Source organism: Dipodomys merriami, unplaced genomic scaffold (assembly GCF_024711535.1).
Source record: "Dipodomys merriami isolate MVZ:Mamm:240054 unplaced genomic scaffold, mDipMer1.0.p SCAF_9, whole genome shotgun sequence".
In the NCBI taxonomy this organism is placed as follows: Eukaryota; Metazoa; Chordata; class Mammalia; order Rodentia; family Heteromyidae; genus Dipodomys; species Dipodomys merriami.
This window is the reverse complement of record NW_027206512.1, coordinates 26689255-26709370: the sequence shown is the minus strand read 5'-3', so window position 1 is coordinate 26709370 and position 20116 is coordinate 26689255. Positions and strand designations below refer to the sequence as shown.

The following is a 20116-nucleotide window of genomic DNA, read 5'->3' as shown; positions in this document are numbered from 1 at the left end:
ATCTTGTATACACATTTTTTTAACTTGGGGAGGGAAAGGGAAATAACAAAATGCTGAAATAAGGAGACAGATTGACCCATTGTAGCAATGAGATGTAAAAGACACTGTTGAAAATGAATTTTACAAATTCGAGGAGTGGGGGGAAGAGGAGTTGGGGAGGTAATGAGGGAAAGGATGGTAGGAGAAAAACAAAAGAGGGAGTAACAATACTCGATAGGAAATGTACTTATTATCTTACTCATGTAACTGTACTCCTTCTGTACAGTATCTTTACAATAAAAAATATATTTTTAAAAATTCAAAAATAATAAAAGAAAATTCCCTTTTTAAAGTTACTATGGAAAATTTATTTAAAAAAGTAAGCATACATTTGAATTCCAAACAATGTAAATCAAACAAGTAATACAGAGCTGGGAGAAGTGACCAATGTCTATAATCCTAGCCATCTGGTAGGCTGGAAGGATATTGGTTCAAAGCCTAGCCAAAGTATGTAAGATGTCATCTCAGCAGAAAATACTGAGTATGTTGACATGTGCCTGTCAAAGCAACTACAATGAGAAGTATAAATAGGAGGATCATGACAGTGAGTTGCCAGGGGAAAAAAAAAGGCTATCTCAAAAGTAATCATCAGAGCAAAATGAGGCTGAAGGAAGGGCTGGAGTAGAAGAGTAACTGTGTAGAAAGCCTGAGGCACTGAGTTCTAACATTCATAAATAAATAAATTTACCCATTTACACATGCATATATAAATATATACATATGTACATACACACACACCACAGGGAAAATCTCTACAACAGTGAAACTAAATATGAAAATACTAACAAAAGAACAAAATTACTTAAAATAACAGCCAACATTAGCTAATTACCACACACTAGATTTATTAAGCTATGCAATTAGAATATCACAATTTTACAGATAAGCAAAGGTAGTGAAGTCATAAAATTCAATGCATATTCTATAAACCTAAGAAAACTAAAGAGAAGAGGTGAAGTTGGGAAGGATAGGGGAGAAGGATGAAATGGGATATACAGATCAAGATGTATTGTGTTCATAAGCACTTTGTCGAATGGCAACTCCTTTGTACCATTACTTAAAGGTAAAAAATATATATTTTTTAAAAAGTAGGGCATTGTTGGATCATGCCTGTAATCCTAGATACTCAGAAGGCTGACAATGGTTTAAAGCTAGTCCAGACAGGAAAGCCCATGAGATTCTTATCTTCAAATAATCACCAAAAAAGCCAGAAGTGGAGCTGTGGCTCAAGTGCTAGAGTACTAGCCCAGAGCAAAAAGAGCTGAGACAGCCAAGTGCCAGTGGCTCACGCCTATAATCCTAGCTACTCAGGAGGTTGAAATCTGAGGATCGTGGTTCAAAGCCAGCCCAGGCAGAAAGTCCATGAGACTCTGATCTCCAATTAATCACCAGAAAACCGTAAGTGGTACTGTGGCTCAACTGGTAGGACAATCACCTTGAGCTGAACGGCCCAGGGACAGCACCAAGACCCAGAGTTCAAGTCCCATGGACGACAAAAAAAAAACAAAAAAAAAGAGCTGAGACAGCAATCAGGCCTTGAGTTCAGGCCCCAGGACTGGCGCGCGAGCGCGCGCGCACACACACACACACACACACACACACACACACACACACGCATATATGTATCACATATACATATATATATTTTGCATAGATATACATATACATTCATATATAAATATACACAAAAATATATAAAAAGACAGCTAGTAAAGTCACAAATTAAGTCTAGGTCAGTATGAAGGCTTTAAAAACAATTCTACCATATAATTCAACTATATTGTTCCTGATCATATACACAAAGGTATTAAAGCCAGTATACAATAAATACCATATACTATACTACATACTATCCATTATATGTACTATATATTACTTCTAGCAATATATATTTAGATATATTTCTAGGAACCAGTCTAGGTGTCATTAATGGATCAATGGAAAAAGAAATTATGGTATAAATACATAGCAATATTATTCAGCCATAAAAATAAATACAATCTTAGCTGGGCACCAGTGGCTCACATCTGTAATCCTAGCTACTCAGGAGGCTGACATCTGAGGCTCACAGTTCAAAGCCAGCCTAGGCAGGAAAGTCTGTGAGACTCTTCTTTCCAATAAACCACTAGAAAACCTGAAGTGGAGCTCTGGCTTAAGCAGCAGAACACTTGCCTTGAAGAGCTGAGGGACAATGCCCAAGCCTGGAGTTCAAGCCCCACGACTGACAAAAAAAAAATACACTCTTGTCATCTGCAGGAAAACTGATGTTAAGCAAAATGAGCTGGACTCACAAAGACAAATACTACATGCTTGGTCCCATATGTGGAATCTAAATTGAAAAAAAAATTAATATCAAAGAAGATTTACTATTAGTATGGTGAGAGGGACGCACCAGAGAAAGTGAGTAGGGAGATAAAGGATGGAGTAGGATCTCAGTATATTTGATACACAGATGAAAAGATCATAAGGAAAAACTATTTTGTGCAAAAAGATTATAATAACTTTATAAAGTCCAAAAATTCATATGGAACAATAAAAGACCGACCCCGAATAGCTAAAACAATCCTCAACAGAAAGAACACTGCTGGAGGAATATCAATACCAAATTTCAAACTCTACTATAAAGCCATAGTAATCAAAACAACTTGGTACTGGCACAAGAACAGACCTCAGGACCAATGGAATAGAATTGAAAACTCAGAAATGAACCTACAGATCTATAGCCATCTAATCTTTGATAAGGGAGCTAAAAAAATAGAATGGAAGAAAGACAGCCTCTTCAGTAAATGGTGCTGGCAAAATTGGTTAACTACTTGTAGAAAACTAAAGCTAGATCCTTATATATCACCCTGCACCAGAATCAACTACAAATAGATCAAAGACCTCAGAGTCAAAACAGACACTCTGAAAACATTAGAGGATGGAATAGGAGAAACCTAGGTCTCCTTGGCTCAGGCCGAAATTTTCTTAATAGAGACCCAGAAACACAACAAATCAAAGAAAGGCTGGACAAATGGTATTGCATGAAGTTGCAGAGCTTCTGCATGGCAAATGACATAGCTAGCAAGATCAATAGAAAGCCCATGGATTGGGAGAAGATCTTCACTAGCTATACAATGGACAAGGGTCTCACATCTAAAATATACTTGGAACTCAAAAAATTAAATCCCCCCAACAACAAATCCTCAAAGAAACAACTGCCCAATAAATAAGTGGGCTGAAGACTTAAAGAGAAACTTCTCTGGGGCTGGGAAGGTGGCTCAGTGGTAGAGCGCTTGCCTTGCATGCATGAGGCCCTGGGTTCGATTCCTCAGCACCACATAAGCAAAAAGAAAAAAGCCGGAAATGGCCCTGTGGCTCAAGTGGTAGAGTGCTAGCCTTGAGCTGAAGAGCTGAGTGACAGCGCCCAGCCCCAGAGTTCAGGCCCCACAACCGGACCCAAAAAAAAAAAAAAAAAAAGAAACTTCTCTGAAGAAGAAAGAAGGATAGCCAATAGACACATGAAGAAATGCTCAACCTCCCTAAGCCATAAAAGAAATGCAAATCAAAAAAACATTGAGATACCACCTCACCCCAGTTAGAATGGCAAAAATCAAGAACTCTAGTAACAACAGATGCTGAAGGGGATGTGGACAGAAGGGAACCTTACTTCACTGTTGGTGGGAGTGTAAACTTGTTCAACCACTTCGGAAAGTAGTATAGAGGCTCCTCAAAAGACTCCACATAGAGCTCCCCTATAAACCAGCAATCCCACTTTTGGGCAGTTACCCAAATGTTTACAAACAAGACCACAGTAAAGCTACCAGCACAACTATGTTTATTGCAGCATTATTTACCATAGCTAAGTTATGGAACCAACCCAGATGCCCCTCAGTAGATGAATGGATCAAGAAAATGTGGTATATATACACAATGGAATTCTATGCCTCTATCAGAAAGAATGACATTGTCCCATTTGTTAGGAAATAGAAAGACTTGGAAAAAAATTATATTAAGTGAAGTAAGCCAAGCCCAAAGAAACATAGGTCCCATGGTTTCCTTTATTTGCAATATCTAGTATATGTATGAGTCAAGCAGAAAAGGTCAGATAAGGTGAAGTTGGGAAAATGAACCCTAAGATATGTATTTAAATGTTTTTTTTTCTTTCATGCATTTGTTTCTAACGCATTTTTTTTTGTTGCTTTGTATGTCCCTCCCCCACAATATAACCCCTGCTTTCACTGTAAAAAAAAAGTCTAAAGAACAAAGCTAAAATTGTACTCAGAAAAAATTTCTTCCTGGTCCATAATTACCAGGTGCCATAATCTTGTGTCATTATGATTCCTTTTAGAGTTAAGTGTTGAGTAAAATAGCTTTTAAACTGTAGAGACATACATTTTAAGTTTTCCTAGAATTTATTCCTATTTTTCTCCCTATGTGAAGTTATGTGAGTTATTTGTAATTTAATATGGAGATATTGATATATTTAAATAAGGCATATGATTTGTCTGGTAAATAAATAATTCTATCCTAAAAAAAAAAAAATTTCTTCCTTAATAATTTAGAAAATGTTCAAGAATTTAAAAAGAGGAAAAACATACATCTAAAGACAAGGGAAAAAGGAATTAAAAAGGAAAGATATTAATGAGTTAGGAAAGGAAAAAGTAATGTAACAAATCATACTTAAGCACAGATTCTGTTAGGAGAATGAAATAAATTATGCCTCTCTTTAAGCATTAAAAAAAAACTTTCACATGGGAAGTTTTATTTCCAACAAAGAAAAAGAATATACTATAACCCAAGACTACTGACATCCATCAGTAGATGGTTAAACCTGCTGTATGTATCCCTTAATATTTGTATTAGCTAAACATGTTTACACACTGGAGTACATACTTAAGTATGAGTATCTTATTATGTTCTACTTAAAAGAAAGAATTGTCAGTCACTTTCTATCTTCTTTTAATTTTCCCACTAAACAGTAAGGATCTCACAATTAAGTAGTCAATATACACTTGTGATTAGTAAAAACATAAGTAAACAAAACATAACAGAATTTATTATATACCTATAAATGTCATAAAAAAGTAAAACAATAGAATAAACAGTAATTTACCTGAACTTTCCTGAACTTTGTCATCCATATCAGAATTATTCTTTCCAGGCATTAAATGACTCTTGAACTGAGATGGTCCACTTAAGAAACAAACATCATAAAATGTAAGCTTAATGATCATTTTTACCCTAAAACTATCAGATTTTTTTTCTTATAAAACTAATAATGAGTTATAGGTCACCAAGAATATACTTACATATAGGTCATTCAAGAATATATTATATGCTGCATACAACAAAAATTTTAAAAATATGGTAACTGATGATAAAACATAGTAACCTTTACATAAAACTAACTTATGGATCACTTATAAATTTAGTCAACTCTAAAGTCAAAATTATTTAATAGCTGGGTGCTAGTGGCTCCAACCTATAATCCTAGCTAACAGAAGGCTGAGATCTGAGGAGCTCGGTTCAAAGCCAGCGTATGCAGAAAAGTCCATGAGATTCTTATTTCCAAAAAACCTGCAAGTGGTGCTATGGCTCAAGTGTTAGAGCACTAGCATTGCGCTGAAGGGCACAGGGACAGTGCCCTGGCACAGAGTTCAAGCCCCACAACCAAAAAAAAAAAATTAATGAAAATCAAAATATAAGAAAAATGAAAAATAAATCAGCAAATCTTTACTTGAATAAAACATAGCCTTTATTTTATTAATGGAATATAAAATATAGCCTAGTAATTGTCAGAAATAATACAAGTTATTCTAGTTCAAGATCTTTCTTCTTTTTAAGAATCCAAGCTATAGCCAGGCACTGGTAGCTCACACCTATAATCTTAGCAACTCAGGAAGGTGATCATGGTTCAAAGCCAGCCTGGGCAAAGTCCATGAGACTCTTATCTCCAATAAACTACAAAAAAAGAAAAGAAAAAAAGAAAAAAAAAAAAAAAAAAGCTGGTTCAAGTTGTGGAGCGCTTCATGAACCAAAACAGGAACAGGAACAGCACCTGATTTCAAGCCCCAGGAGGGAAGAATTAAAAAAAAAAAAGAATCCAAGATATGCTAGTCGAAAATCCCAAAGAATAAAGAAACCTGTCATTCTTAAAAGCTCTAAAGGTTTGCTATAAATTATCTTTCATTCCCTTTGTGAAAGGTTTATAAAGTGAAGTCAGATAAAATACAAGTAGATTAACTTGAGCTGTTTAATAAGTGAATGGATGTTATAACATTTTATCTATTAGTTGTTTGATATTATTTTCCTTTCAAAAGATAGAATCCTCCTTCCTGAATGTAGTCTGGACTTGTGGTGAATTATTGCTAAGGAACAGAATACAATAGCAGGGAGTATAAGCCAGGCACCGCTAGTTCATACTTTAATCCCAGTTACTCAGGAGGCTGACATCTGAGGATCATGGTTCAAAGGCAGACTGGGCAGGCAAATTTGAGAGATTCTTATCTCCACTTAAACAGCAAAAAGAGAGAAGTCAAGGTGTGGCTCAAGTGTTAAAAATGCCTTGTTTTGGGCATTTACCCAGACGATCACAAACAAGGCCATACTAAAGCTACCAGCACAACTATGTTTATCACAGCATTATATATATATATATATATGGAATTCTATGCCTCCATCAGAAAGAATGACATTGTTAGGAAATGGAAAAATGGAAAGACTTGGAAAAAATTATATTAAGTGAAGTAAGCTAGGCCAAAGAAATGCAGGTCCCATGGTTTCCCTTATTTGCAATAACTAGTATATGTCTAGGACAGGCAGAAAAGTTCAAAAGCTAGGTATATTTGACCATATAAGATGATGCTAAGCGAAATGAACCTCAAGATAGGGACACAAGAGATTTTATTTTTGTCGCTGTTGTTTTTAATGTACTATGCGATTTTTTTCTTTCGAATGTTCATCCCCTATGGTATAATCCCTGTTTTCACTACATTTGATTCTGTTGCCCTGAATCTTGTATATACATTTTTCTAGTTTGGGTAGGGGAAGGGAAATAACAAAATGCTGAAACAAGGATACAGGTTGACTCACTGAAACAATGAGATGTACAAGACACTATGTTGAAAACCAACTTTACAACTTTGGGGTGAGGGGGAGTTTGGGAGGTGGGGAGGGAAGGGATGGTAGGGGAAAAACAAAGGAGGGGGGTAACTGCTCGATAGGAAATGTGTTCATTACCTTACTCATGTAACTGTAACCCCTCTGTGCAGTATCTTTACAATAAAAAAATATAAAAAAAAAAAGAACTTGAGAGCCTGCCATGCACATCAAGTGAGTTTTAGAAATTCAGTGAGTAAGCATTTGAAGCATTGTTGTAAATCTTGCTAAAATAAATCCTACTTGATAGACATATAATATAAAAATAGTTCTAGGGCTGGGAAAGTGGCTCGGTGGTAGAGTGTTTGCCTTGCATGCATAGGCCCTGGGTTCGATTCTTCAGCATCACATAAGCAGAAAAAGCCGGAAGTGGTGCTGTGGCTCAAGTGGTATAGCATGAGCCTTGAGTTGAAGAGCTGAGGGATAGAACCCAGGACCAGAGTTCAGGACCCACAACCACCACCAACAAAAACAACAACAACAAAAAGCTCTAATATTTCAGGTTTTTTAATACAAGTTGTGGCTAAATGTAAAGAATGCCAAACAAAATTGTAACCATTTTCTACTGGATTATTCTTCATTAAAATTATTTTGTTAGTAAAAAAAAAAAAGTAAGATGCTTTGCTTCCTAACCATGCTTTGAAGACTAACTTAATAGTTAGGCTTTCTTCTTTCAGATCACTTGCTTTGTAGAAGTCAGTTGTTACAATGAATAGACCTGTGTCAAGGGTCACATGGCAAGAAACCAGGGTCTTCTAACAGCCAGCAAAGTGATAGCTCTAGCCAACAGCCATGAGATCCAGTTAAGGGGGAATTAGATGTCTTGATTGCTCTCTTGTAAAAATATCTAAGCTAGAAATAACTAACACTCTACCAGATTTCTGACCCACAAAAACTATAAACAATAAAATTTAAAAAGCTTACAAAGTAGCTTACACAGTAATGGATAATTAATATAACAAGTAAATCCTATTATACTTAGAAAATATGCATACCTTTCTTCCAAATCTAAAACTTTAGAATTTCCAGCATCCAAATTAGACACTAATGGTGTGTTGCATGGATATTCACTGGTAGGAGATTTTAGGTGAACATTCTGTGCATCTTGATCCTTGGAATATCCAGTAGTTCTGTGAAAATAAAAAGTTTGAAACAGTTCATAATTCTGCAAAAACTCTCTTCCAGAAACAATATGCAGGTGAGTATATATACACAATGTATGTAATGTTGGCTAGAACTACTATCAACTCACCATGTTCAGGTCCTAACATTCAACTAGTTCTGAAACAAAACATACTCTTGGAACCTACCAAAATTTCTAATTTGCAACCTTCTGTTGAGAGAAATGGTGCAAACCTAGACTTAAAGAAAGTAGTGGGTAACATTACTAGATGCAGCTTATGATACTTAATCTATTACAGTTCACTATGAAATCGATAAATAACTAAAATTGTTTTCACTGATATTCATACTCTGTCTACTTTAGAGGACAATAGGGTCCACAGAGGAACACAGCTCATCTCTCTGTCTAGTTTTTTGTTTTGTGTGTATACGTGCACACGTGTGTGTGTGTGTGTGTGTGTGTGTGTGTGTATGTGTGTGCATACGCGTGCATGAACATGTGTCTGTGCTGGGGCTTAAACTCAGGGCAGACCAGCTAAGCCTAAGCTTTTTTGCTGAAGGCTAGCACTCATCCACTTGAGCCACAGCTCCATATCTGGTGTTTTGGTGGCTTATTTGGAGACAAGAATCTCACAGACTCATGCCTCCATTGGCTTTAAAAAGCAATTCTTAGATCTGTTTCCTGAGTAGCCAGGATTATAAGCATGAGCGATAAGCACCAGCTTTAACAATCATCTTTTGTTTTATTTTCATTTTTATTTTAATTTTATCCTCAAGGCGATGTACAGAGGGGTTACACTTACATAAGTAAGGTAGTGATTACATTTCTTATCTAATTTGTTACCCCTTCCCTCATTTTTCTCCTACCCCAATCCTCCTCCCAAGTTGTCAAGATCATTTCCAACATATTGTCTTGTGAGTATCACTATTGCATAAGTTCCCACTTTGTCCTTTATCTCACCATTTTGTTGTTACCTTTCCCTTCCCTAATTCAGATAAATGTATATACAATGCCTGATAACAGGGCATAAACCATAGGAGGAAAAAAAATACAAAAGAAAAAAAAGAAATTTCATAGTACATTGAGAACAACAAGAAAGAAACCGCTTGTGTTCATATCTTGGAGTTCATTTCGCTTAGCATCATCTTTTCTTCCCATTATTAAAATTTTTAATATTTAGATTTTCACTTAACTATGAAGAGCTAGAAACAAAAGCAAAGCATAATATAATGTAGGCAAGGGGTTGAAGAACAGCTGTGCAGATTAGAGAAACTGGCCTTTAGTTTTGATTTCTGGTTACCTGTTTTGGGGCCTCTGGCTCTGCGACCTGGGCCATGTGAATTTTAGGGTTCCTTCCAGCATGAACTTTTTGTAATATTCTAGGCAATATCCTTTTTTAAAAAAATAATATTTCATCAAGTATTACAAGCATGTATAAGCATTTAAAACATCCTATAATAAAAAGCTTGTATCCATCATCAAATGTTTTCAAATCTTAGCCTATTTGATATATGTGTCTTTCATCAACAGCTATAGGTAGAATTGGAGAGCCTCTATAGTTATTTTTGTATTGCCTCTGGTAAGTAAGGCTCATTCCTAGTATGAGACTTGTTTTTCCTTCCAAGATTCAGGACCTGCTCTTGGCAGGTCACATCAGCACAAGTCTGTGCCTTTAGGGCCTGTTCCAGTTCTGAACTACAGAAAGTTAAACTTCTTGCCTTTCCTATAGAATTGATGTGAGATGCCAATGAAATCATTTTAGCTTTTATATTATTAGCAGAGGTACTAATGAAATGTAATCTCTTGTTACAATTTAGCTTACATATTTCAAATGGACCTGTTAGATAATACATCAAATATGGGTATGAGAAAAGATAAAATATAATAGTTGAACTACTAGATCACTGGAAAACCTGTTAGGGATAATAGGTGGTATAAATGATTGATACTGAGTAATAAGCTTTTCCTTTTTAAGATAATCTATTTACACAGCCTTTCCTTTCCTATTTATGCAGTAACAATTACATTTTATTAATTCCAAATCCCAGAGTCATGTGTGATTTTTTAATTGCAACCTTTGCTTACTGTCTGACTGTAAGCACAACAGTATTTATTTAATTAACTGAAAATGAAATGGCAGCCTTACATATTTGGTCAGGATTATAATTATCATAGTTTCCCTAAAACACATTTTGAGTGCTATAAAAGGCATATTAGTTTTCAGCAAGTGGAATGACTGAGTTCTCATTGTAATATTTGCTAATGATTAGATTTTTTGAAAATATTTATCATGAATTTTGATTAAATATACACTTAAACAGGTAATTTCAGACACAAAAGTAAGACTTTTTGCCTTGTTTGTTTAAAACATATTCCTCTATTTAAGTCAGTAGTTCATTAAGGGTGTACGGTGTGTATGTGGATGTGTGTGATGTAAAGTGAACATTAAACTATGATTTCATTGGTAATTATCACTATTTCTCTTTCAAAATCATATAGCAATAGGAATTGTTATATAATTTTATTTTTATTTCATATTTTATCAGATGACTCACTTTATAGTGACATTATTTTCAAAACAGGGTTCCTGTGGAGATTTTATGAAGCAGAGATTTGATTATATTTGATACCAGAGCATAGCAGACTTCTACATAAACAGATATTCTTGTCGACAAGCTCCATCAAATCAAGCATCATCGCTTAGCATCATCTTATATGGTCATATGCACATAGCTAATGAGCTATTCTGTTCGTCTGCAAAGCTTATCCTTGATGTATACTAATTATTACAAATAAAGGAAACCATGGAACCTATGTTTCTTTGGGTCTGGCTTACTTCATGGAAGAGCTCTATGTGTAATCTTTTGAGGAATCTCCATACTGCTTTCCAGAGTATTTCAGTATATTTCTAGCATACCAGGTATAAAATACTTGTTGAATGCATGTTATAGCAAAAAACAAGAAAGTATAAAACAGTACTTAATAAGGATAAGACTAATAAGAATTCACTAAAAGCATCTATCATTTAGCAAATACCTGGCATATTATAAGAACTCAAAAACTGAACCAAGCAGAATGTCTCATGTATAAGCCCAACTATTTATAAGTCAGATGTCAGCAGGATCCTGGTTGGAAGCGCCCGGGAAAAAAGTTAGTGAGACCCCCCATCTCGGTAATGATGGGAAATGTAGTATGTACCTACAATTCTAGGTATATAGGAGGGTGTAGGTAAGATAACAGTATAAGGTTTTATATGCTCTAGCAAAAATACTAGACCCTCTATAAAAAAGAACTGAAACAAAAAAGCTGGGAGAACAGACAGCTCTACACATAAAAGTTATTAAGATAATTACTTTTTTTCCCCCAGTCCTGAGGCTTGATCTCTGGGCTTGGGTGCTGAATAAATTTTATATCATGCATTTTTTATATTTTTTTTTTAAAAGAAGCATCTTGGGGCTGGGAAGATGGCTCATTGGTAGAGTGCTTGCCTTGAATGTACTGAGGCCCTGGGTTCGATTCCTCAGCACCACATAAGCAGAAAACACCAGAAGTGGTGCAGTGGGTCAAGTGGTAAAACGCTAGCCTTGAGCTGAAGAGCTGAGGGACAACGCCCAGGCCCAGAGTTCAAGCCCCACGACCGACTAAAAAAATGCAATTCTGGGCTGGGAAGATGGCTCAGTGGTAGAGCGCTTGCCGTGCATGCATGAGGCCCTGGGTTCGATTCCTCAGCACCACATAAGCAAAAAGAAAAAAGCAGGAAGTGGTGCTGTGGCTCAAGTGGTAGAGGGCTGAAGAGCTAAGGGACAGAGCCCAGGCCCAGAGTTCAGGCCCCACGATGGGACCAAAAAAAAAAAAAAAAAAGCAATTCTGAGGTAACAATACCCTATTAAAATACAACACTCAATTCTACGTGCTATTAATTGTTCCCCATTTTAAACCGAGAAATTAAGTTCAGAGCAGCACTTTGACAAAGTGTCACTCAATATATGGCAGAGCTCACTATGATGTTGGTATATGTGGAGGGGAAGGGAAAAAACAAATTGTTAAAACACGGATTCAGGAGGGCCTATTGCAACAATGAGATGTACAAGTCATTATGTCGAAAAATGAACTTTAAAACTTTGGGGGGGGTTAGGGGGATGGAGGATACGAAGAGATGGGAAGGGGAAACAAAGCAGGAGGCTACAATGCTTGATAAGAAATGTGCTCATTATCTTACCCATGTAATTGTAACCCCTCTGTAATTTTCACAATAAAAATATATTTAAAAATATATATATATATATGGCAGAGGATGCATTAATATAATAATAGCTCTAAAGAAAAAAGTGTTCTTATACTCTGTTGTAAATGATTAAATAACAGACAAAAGTAACTACCCAGGGCAATCAAGATTTTTCTTCTTAGCCAGTTCTGCCTTGTCAGTTTCCAATGGCTCATCTTGAGAAGTACCAGAAATTTCATCATGGCCTCCAGAATCTTTAATCTTTAAAGACTTCTGTACTTTTGAGGTTCCTTGAGTAGATTTCTTCTGCTTTTTTGATGAAACAGGTTTTTTACCAACATTTTTAGATGACTGATTTGTTTTTTTAGCAGGTTTTTGTCTACTGCTGTAATTCAGTGATAATTCATTTCTTATTGGAGAATTTCCATGAATGGGACCTAAAAGATTCAATGATAATTTGAAGTTATTAAAATATTTGTCAAGATGATCTAGCTCAATGAACTACCATCATCACATTTACATGTAACCACTTATACCCAGAACACTCTCACAGACTCAATTTGTTTCCACATTTGATCCTAGATCATTCACAAGCTTCCTAAATAACAGTCTCTAGCTCTGCTCATACTCTTTCTTCTGACCATCCTTAACATCTGGTACTTCTCAAAGTTCCAGCTCAGATTTTTTATTCTGTGACCTTTCTTTGGAATAATGCCTTAGTTTTAATAAATATCTGTATGTTGATGTCATAAAACTTAACAATTATTCTTCTCTAAATCTTAACAAACTATCCAGTTTGCTAAATCACAAATCTGAGTCATCAAAGGACTCTCGCCCATATTTACAATCAATTCTTAAATTGTTAGCACTAGTCTCTTAATGGATTTTAAATCTGATTATTTTAAGTTCTCCTGTGTGTCATCAGGAAAGGTCATCATTTCCTTTCTGGATTATTAAAACAGTTTCCTAACCATTTCTGTATCACTGTTAACTCATTCTTCATTGTACTGCAATTGTACTTTAAGAATATCATCTTTGGACTCTAACAACAACAGATGCTGGAGGGGATGTGGACAGAAGGGAACCTTACTTCATTGTTGGTGGGAATGTAAACTTGTTCAACCACTTTGGAAAGCAGTATGGAGGTTCCTCAAAAGACTCCACATAGAGCTCCCCTATGACCCAGCAATCCCACTTTTGGGCATTTACCCAAATGTTTACAAACAAGACCACACTAAAGCTACCAGCACAACTATGTTTATTGCTGCCTTATTTACCATAGCTAAGATATGGAATCAACCCAGATGCCCCTCAGTAGATGAATGGATCAAGAAAATGTGGTATATATACACAATGGAATTCTATGCCTCCATCAGAAAGAATGACATTGCCCCATTTGTTAGGAAATGAAAAACTTGGAAAAAATTATATTAAGTGAAGTAAGCCAGGCCCAAAGAAACATAGGTCCCATGGTTTCCCTTATTTGCAATATCTAGTATATGTGTGAGTCAAGCGGAAAAGGTCAGATAATGTGATGTTAAGAGAATGAACCCTTAGATATGTATTTTAATGTTCTTTTTCTTTCATGCATTTGTTTCTAATGCATATATAAGATTATCTCTTTGTTGCTTTGTACGTCCCTCCCCCACAGTATAACCCCTGCTTTCACTATATTTGATGTCAGTATAACTTGTGGAGGAGATGGGGAAAAACCAGTTGTTTAAGGATACAGGTGGACCTGTTGCAACAATGAGAAGTACAAGTTGTCATGTCCAAAACGAGCTTTACAATGTTGGTGCGGGGGGGGGGAAGGGAAGGAGAAGGATTGGGATTGGGGGGGGGAGGGGGGAGGCTGGGAAGGGATGTGAAGGGTAAACAAAGGAGGAGGCAGCAATGCTTGGTAAGAAATGTATGCATTATCCTGCCCATGTAATTGTAACCCCTCTGTACAGTATGTTCACAAATAAAATAAAATTAAATTAAAAAAAAAAGAATATCATCTTTGGGAAATGAAACCTGAATCATTACAATTCTGCTTTAAAATCATGTCGTGAGAAGCCAAGACACTGAATTCATAAACCTGAAATCAGCCTTAGCAATATTAAGAACCTAATTCAAAAACAAAAAAAACTTTCAATATCTATAGCTTCACAGTTAAGTCTAAAATACCTCAACATCTAGAATTCACTTATTTCATTAATCATAACTCTCAACACCTTCTTTCAAACTAAGAAAAGTATTAACTATTACAGGTCCTCTAAAGCACTGGTTCTCTATAAAGGCAATCCTTAGACCATTAAGGACCACATCAGCCAGATGCCAGTGGCTCACACTTGTAATTCCAACTAAGTGGGAGGTAGAGATTGGGAGGCCCATGGTTGAGGCTGCCATCTAGGGTAAAAAAGTCAGGAAGACATACATCTCAACAAAACAAGTTGAGCACAGGAACATAGACCTGTTGTTAGAGTTAAGCATGAGGTTACGTCTGATGACCTTGGTCTCAGGCCAGCTCTAAGCAAAAACTGAGACACTATTTGAAAAATAATCTAAAACAAAAAGGGAGAGGCATGTAGCTCAAGTGGCTCAAGAGTACCTGCATAGCAAGTGAGGCTGAAATCAAACTCCAAAACTGCCCCCAAATTAAATACAAATAGACATACAGACTGATATATATAAATAGATACAAAGATCAAGGAGTACTGCAGACAATGAAGTAATGCTTGCTGATGTCAATCAAGAATGTTTTGATTTAAATTCATGGCAAGTACTCACTTAGTGATCTAAAAATCTTCTCAATATACTTTGAAATTAAAAAATAAAAACTGAAATTTTGAAATCCTTCCTAAATATTCTTCTGGTATATCTTTATCTCACTAAATAATTTCATTCTTATATTTGTTCAGGAAAAAAGGGAAGAGAAGTAAAAGGCTATGAGTAACTGTAGGCTCTTGCCCTTCTAATCCACTAGTGCTTCCTCTGGTTGCCTTCAAAAACCATCCTAAATCCTACCCAGGTATAGAACATACCAGAAATTCCAGGTATGTTCTATGAGAGGAAGAGGCAGATCATAATTTGAGCCTAAGCTATGAAGTAAGACTTTCTCAAAGAAAAATCCCAAAATCCTGAAACTAACAATTCTCAGCTTCTTCCTCCACAATCTGCTGAATACACCACACTTTCTTTTTTTATGCTTTCATCTTTCCTTTGTAGCAGTTAAGAATGATCCATCCCCTCCCCCACAGTATAACCCCTGATATTGGTATAATTTTGGGAGGGGAAGGGAAAAAACAAATTGTTTAAATAGGGATACAGGTTGACCCACTACAAGATGCTATGCTGAAAAATGAACCTTACAATTTAGGCGAGGGGGGGATGCGCAGGCAGGGGTAGTTGAGGAGGTGGGAGGAAAGGGATGGTAGGGGAAAAACAAAGGAGGAGGCAACAATGCTTGATAAAAAATGTATTCATTACCTTGCTCATGTAACTGTAACCCCTTCTGTACAGTATAAAAAACATTTAAAAAAAAAAAAGAATGATCCATCAGGAGATGACTCAATTATGTCACTTGGCTATTTAAATCTGCCAGTACTTCTAAATACATTTAATCTAATCTCTTTTTATCATGGCTTGTCTGACTTCTACTCTAGTTCAATCTGCTCGAACCACACTGGTGGTCTTGATATTATTCAGCTTGCCAAACACATTCCATCAAGACTATTATAAATACTATCCCCTTCACTTGCAATGTTCCATTCCCTCAGTTACTGCTTTCTTTTTATTCATATATTGGCTTTCAAAAGTCGTATTTATGAGTACATTTATAAAAACAGTATCTAACTCTAGCTTCTTATCTACTCCCATCTTTGTAATCCCCTTCCTCCACCTCTATCCTTGTGTTTTATTTTTTCTTATCATCCTTTATGAATTATTAATCTCCAGTCTTCTCCAACTACAATGTAAACTTCACAAGAATTTTCAGTTTGTAGCTTTGTTTTTTCATAGCATATCTCCATATCTAGAACACTGTATATGTTGGAATATCAAAGAATCTTCCTTCAATTGCCTTACTCTTTCTATTGATAATCCAATTTAATTTTGTCCTATCAAGATTTTCCTATATAACAGAAATATAAAGTTACACATAAAATCCTTTATAGAGAATACTTTGCATCTCTCAAAGAACGTAATTTAAATAAAAATGTAAGTATCAACTGATGTGGAAGAAATAATTGTATTGTCAAAGCTCATAGAATTCACAAACGTTATAGACCATGAAAATGGCAATTTGCCTTATGAAGGTTAAAATGTGTTTGTGACTTTAACAAAGTATCACTATTCCACACAATACTGTGAAATATGTGAAATTTATGTAATCATCTAATCTCGATTAAAAAAAGAAAAGAAAAGGGAGAGAAGAGGTGGGTTAGGAACAATGAGTGACAATCTTATTAGACACTTTGTATTCATATACAGTTTTACAAAATGGGAACTTCTTTGTACAACCACTTAAAGATAATAAATTTAAAAAAAATACTTACTCTCCTCTGATTTTACCACCCACCAATTAGATGGACGTCTGGAAAGTCTTCGACTTCTTGTGATACTAAAGGTCACTTCTTCAGGAACAAATTTGTTCTTGGACCCTTTGGAATTACCTTTCTTTTCTGTTACTTCTTTATCTTTTTTGGTGCACCCTTTTTTTTTCTTGCTCCCTTAAATAAAGGAAACCATAAAAACAATCCTTAATCTGTATGAGTTTTCAGACAATCATGACAGACAAAAAAATAATAATAAAAAAACTATCAATATTAGGAATTTTTTACATTTATTTTCTGGGAATTTAGTTTGGGTTTTTGTTTTATGTTTTTTTCAGTACTGGGGGTTGAACTCAAGGCCTTTGTTTGCAATACTTCTAACACCTTTCTCTCCTGTTTAATTTTGAGGAAGGTATCACTCTGCCTACGCCTGCACTTCAATCTATCTACTTGTGTTTTTCTGCATAGCTGGGGGGATGTAGAAGAACAATACCTCATCTAGCCATTGTTTGAGATGGAGTTTCACAAACTTCTTTTGCCTTGGTGGGCTTGACTGCAATCTTCCAGTTTACTTCCCAACTACCTAGGATTAGAGCCTTGTGCCATGATGCCTGGTTTTCTTTCCCTTTTTTTTTTTTTTTTTTTTTTTAGGTCACATTTTCAACACAACCCCTCTAAATTTCTGCCAATTGAATGCAAACTTTATACACTACTCGGTAACTCTAAAATATTCAAGTTTGAAATATCTTCAGCAAGAAAAAAAGTGTTTCTTTTTACTATTTACCAATGACATCAGTTAAAATATAGCATTACTGCTTTTTGTTTTGAAATAATTTTCAGCAATCTGATATTTGGAAAAGGATAAGTGTGATTATATTATAAACTCTGAAATGAGATTATTTTGGGTTATCCAGATTGGCCCAATCTATGGGTCCTTAAAACTGCATGTATCCCCTTAAAAGTTAGGGAGAAATAGAATGATAGAAGAGGCAAAAGAAATTAAAAATGTGAGAAGGCTGGCATGTTTGGCTTTCATGATAGAGGACCATCAGGCAAGGGACACAGGTGGCTCAAAAGTCTGGAAAAGAAAAAAGGATTCTCTAGTAGAGCCACCAGAAGAGACTACAACCACTGTCAGTGCTGTGAAACTTCTGACCTCTCCTAAGTTCCCATCTCAACCAAAAAGCTGAGTCTGGTTGTAAGTACCTGCTTCCAGTCCGGGCCATCCCTGGAATAAATGGGATATGCTATTTGAAAAATAACTAAAGCAAAAGGAGTTAGTGGTAAAGTATCTGCCTAGAAAGAGCAAGGCCCTTAGTTGAAACCCCAGCTCTGCCAAAACAAAACAAAGATGTATATCTGAAATCTAAAGAGGAAGAAGTAGGAGGATTATGGTCCACAACTCATACCAGGCAAAAAGCAAGCCAAGGTTAAAAAAAAAGGGGGGAAGAGGGGCTGAAATCATGGCTTAAATGATAGAGCAACTAGCTAACAAGTGCCGGCCCTGAATCCAAATCCCAGTACCAGGAGGTAGGAGGAAAAGATGGATAGAGAAGGAAGGGAGGAAGGAAGGAAGGAAGGAAGGAAGGAAGGAAGGAAAGAAGGAAGGAAGTTGATATGTGGTATATAGCAGGTACTCAATAAATGTTTCATACTTATTAACAACATTCAAGTATAAGTATCTTTAAGGCATAAAATCCTTCATAGGTCTTTTTATAAGAAATTATGAATCAAAATTTGCCTTTAAACATTGTGAGTTCATGTGTCATGTAAGAAAATAGTAGGAAAAACTTTTGCCACTATCACTCTCAGATTAGTCTAATTCTTTAGATTTTCTTAAAATGGCCCAAAACTAGGAACTAAAAAGAGTATAAGTAATAAATAGTAGAATTAATTTTTAAAAATATGGGACAAGGTAGATACAAAAGCTTCTGAAAATAAAAGGTGACTTTCTACATTTTAAAACAGAATACAAAGATATAAAAACTATCCGCTCCTATTTCATCTTGTACATTTATCTGTCTATACACCCCACTAAAATGATCTAGTTAGCAACAGAAGTCCTGTCTTACTAACCAGTTTATTCATCTTTCTCTTTCACGTCTCCATGTATGTTGCTATCTTAGAAACTAAACAAAAACCAAATGAGTTGGAACTGAACTATATGTAAAAACAAAAAGAAAACAATCTATTAGGTTTTGAGGCATTTTGTAAACACAGGTTTGGTTTCCATACTTCCCAAAGATAAATAGTGGAATAATATTCACAGTAACATTTAATATAAACACTTACCCACAGGTAATGTCTGTTTTTCAGAAATGTGATCATTTTTTGTCTCTTCACAATCTTCCGTATTTCTTCCTGAGTTTCTCTTTAACTTGTCTTGGGCAATATGTGACATGTTTCTATTTTCATCTTCACACTGTCCCATATCACATTGTTCTTCAACCACATTGGCCTTTAATAATCTTTTCTCTTTCTGTTTTATAGTCTTTTTGCTACTAGGATGTTTTTCAACATTTTTAGAACACATTTTATATCTCATAGATGCATCATTATCTTCTAATTCATCTATCAAGGTATAACTCGTTCCCAGTATTTTTTCACCAGAGGGCTGAGATTTCTCTACTGAGGGAGCTTTACGGGAATGTCTGTCACTTGTCAAAGTCTTAGGTAATATACTCTTTTGTTTTCCTCTTGACTTGTTATCCTGAATGAGTGAAGAGTTCTCATTTGGAGATATTGTGTGATGTTTCAGAGGTACACCCTTTCTTGGTATTGTAATCCAAGATGGACTGGCCAAACTTCTATCTGAGTCATCAATTATAAATTCATCCTCTAATAACGTCTTATCACTTGGAGATGAAGGAGGTGGAGTAGTTACTAGATGCCTAACAATGGGACTAAAACAAGATATTATTTTAACAGATTAAAAAACAAAGTTCCACCTTTGGAAGTAAAGAAAATACCCTATAGAGGAAATAAAATCTGTATTTTCTGTAAAAGAGAAATTCAAAGGTCTTTGAAATTTTCCTTAATCTTGTTAATCTTTAC

General features: G+C 35.6%; 1 protein-coding gene across 2 annotated transcripts in view; it reads right to left on the bottom strand.

Moving 5' to 3' along the window:
- Window positions 1–20116, bottom strand: part of Cenpc (centromere protein C) — a 51979-nt gene that overhangs the window by 13362 nt on the left and 18501 nt on the right. For both annotated transcript variants that reach the window (XM_070012250.1, XM_070012251.1), the window contains 5 exons: window positions 19355–19965; window positions 17066–17239; window positions 12682–12964; window positions 8175–8309; window positions 5135–5214 (listed from right to left, as the gene is read on the bottom strand). In XM_070012250.1, coding sequence (XP_069868351.1) covers window positions 5135–5214; window positions 8175–8309; window positions 12682–12964; window positions 17066–17239; window positions 19355–19965 — 1283 coding nt within the window. The remainder of the gene's footprint in view (window positions 1–5134; window positions 5215–8174; window positions 8310–12681; window positions 12965–17065; window positions 17240–19354; window positions 19966–20116) is intronic.